This window comes from Cupressus sempervirens, chromosome 3 (genome assembly GCF_028749045.1).
Source record: "Cupressus sempervirens isolate cs-2001-9-10 chromosome 3, ASM2874904v1, whole genome shotgun sequence".
NCBI lineage: Eukaryota > Viridiplantae > Streptophyta > Pinopsida > Cupressales > Cupressaceae > Cupressus > Cupressus sempervirens.
The window spans coordinates 630,477,931-630,480,158 of record NC_143120.1 but is presented as its reverse complement, the minus strand read 5'-3'; the positions used below and the strand labels follow the sequence as shown (position 1 = coordinate 630,480,158).

The following is a 2,228-nucleotide window of genomic DNA, read 5'->3' as shown; positions in this document are numbered from 1 at the left end:
CTTCTCGTTATTAATGCCTTGACTCACTACTGTTGGATAAATAACCTAGTTGAATTCCACTGCAAAGAGGTTGCTAGCTACCAAAGATTTGATAAGTGTTACGAAAATATTCACTGTAACAATCTCCTTCTAAATTGAACTCCCGATGAATATTAATCTGGGATTCTTTTGGCACCATCTTTTTTATTTGTTTTTTAATATTCTAAATTCCTACTGTAGCCTCATTGCTCTATTTTTGTTTTTATTCTATTTAATTATATATGTAATATTACAATGTGAAATTCAATGTTCAGATGTTTTTGGATGAAGTAATGGAACTTGTGGAGCTCACTTCTTTGAGAGGTGCCTTGGTTGGGCTTCTTCGACTAAATGGCCTATCTACTGAATAGCGTAAGTGGTTAACAATAGCAATAGAGCTTGTGGCTAAAATTTCAATTATATTCATGGATGAGCCAACTTCAGGCTTGGATGCTCGGGCAGCAGCTATAATTATGAGAACAGTAAGAAATATAGTCGACACAGGGAGAACTATTGTTTTCACAATCCATCAGCCTAGTATTGATATCTTCGAGGTATTTGACGAGGTAAAGATTTGGTTTTCTTAAAATAGCTTTGTGAAGCATTTGAAATTGGCATCTTCTTAAAGCTAAATGAAATATGTTGTAGCTATTCTTAATGAAGCGAGGAGGTCAGCTTATCTATGCAGGTCCACTTGGTCACAATTCTAACAAACTTATAGAATATTTTTCGGTAAGATGCCATCCACTACGGTTTTATTTTGTTGAGAGATTTAGATCTAAATTTGGTACCTTTTGATGAGCAGTTTGATTTTTGGAGTTGTAAGTAGTCATAGTTTATTGTACTAGAACTAATAGGAAGTTGATTTTATATACAAGGAATTGGTCATGCCAGATAGTGTTGACCACTAAGCTTTTAGCAAACATTCTCAATACGTTGAGCTTAAGAATCAAGCACTAGCTGCAATCATCATATATGTTTTAGCTAATTGAAAATGATTCATGTAGGCCATTGAGGGGGTTCCATGGATCAAGGAAGGTTATAATCCAGCTACGTGGATGCTGGAAGTAACTTTTATGTCAGAAGAGCGTTGTTTAGGTGTCAACTTTAGTAAAATCTATAAATCATTAGAATTGTATAGGTGAGTGAGTTTTCCTTATTGATCTCTTCAGCCTATTCCAATGGATTTTAAATTTTATTTTCTATCTTGTACATTTTCCTATCACAGGCAAAACATAGCACTAGTAGATAGTTTGAGCAAGCCAGTTCCAGGCTAAAGAGAGCTTCATTTTGAGACAAAGTACTCTCAGCCCTTTCTAGCATAATGCATGGCTTGCCTATGGAAGCAGCATTGGTCGTATTGGATAAACCCTCAATAAAGGCATCCAAATATCAATTGAAGGACAACTTAAAGCACGAAATTTTTTTTTTTGTTTTAATCCTTCAACCGTCGCAATTGGGACAGAAAACACAAGAATTGTGACGCGGTTGCCATCACACCTACCCTCCAATTGCGACGGGGTTGCTGTAGGTGCGACGGCAACCCCGTCGCAATTGCGACAAAAAAACACAAGAATTGTGACGAGGATGACAGGACAACAAGGTGGCTGCATAGCGACGAATAGGCATTGCAAATGTGACAGCAAGGGGTAGACGTCGTAAATTGTGACTAAATAACTACGATGTCTATGTCTGTCGCAATGGCGACACATTGCTGTCGTAATTGCGACACATAGCCGTCACAAATTGATGCCAAATCTATTAGTGGGAGGAATGCTACATGAAGGGAATTTATTAAGAAAGTTACTAAGAACCTTTCTACCAAAGTATGTCATAAGGATCTCATCCATGTAGGAAATGAGATCAATAGAGAAAATGAAGGTATCTCTCAATGCCTTAATAGGAAAGCTCACTATATTTGAGCTAAGAACTTTGACACCTATCAACCCAATGTTAAAGATGCATTCAAAGCCTCAATCATACCTATTTTCATCTAGAAAGGAAGGGAGGAAGAAAGTGTCTCTACATACAAAAGACACCTAGACAGTCACTATGCTAAAGAAGTTGAACAAGAAGAGCTAGAGGCTTTGTTTGTAAAGAGAATGATAAGAGGAAAATGGAAGTAAAAAGGTAATCTTCCATTCAAATTTTTTAACTCCAAGAAGGTAGGACATTGTGTTGTTAGATATATCTAAATCATGACAAGAAGG

The 2,228-nt window shown here is 36.7% G+C and overlaps 1 protein-coding gene across 1 annotated transcript; it reads left to right on the top strand.

Annotated features, from left to right (window-relative positions):
* Nucleotides 1-443: 443 nt before the first annotated feature.
* Nucleotides 444-1,643, top strand: LOC149568260 (ABC transporter G family member 32-like). The gene is made up of 4 exons (XM_089816703.1): nucleotides 444-584; nucleotides 667-750; nucleotides 1,026-1,159; nucleotides 1,484-1,643. The coding sequence occupies exons 1-4, from the start codon at nucleotides 444-446 to the stop codon at nucleotides 1,641-1,643; spliced, it is 519 nt and encodes a 172-aa protein (XP_089672829.1).
* Nucleotides 1,644-2,228: the final 585 nt, after the last annotated feature.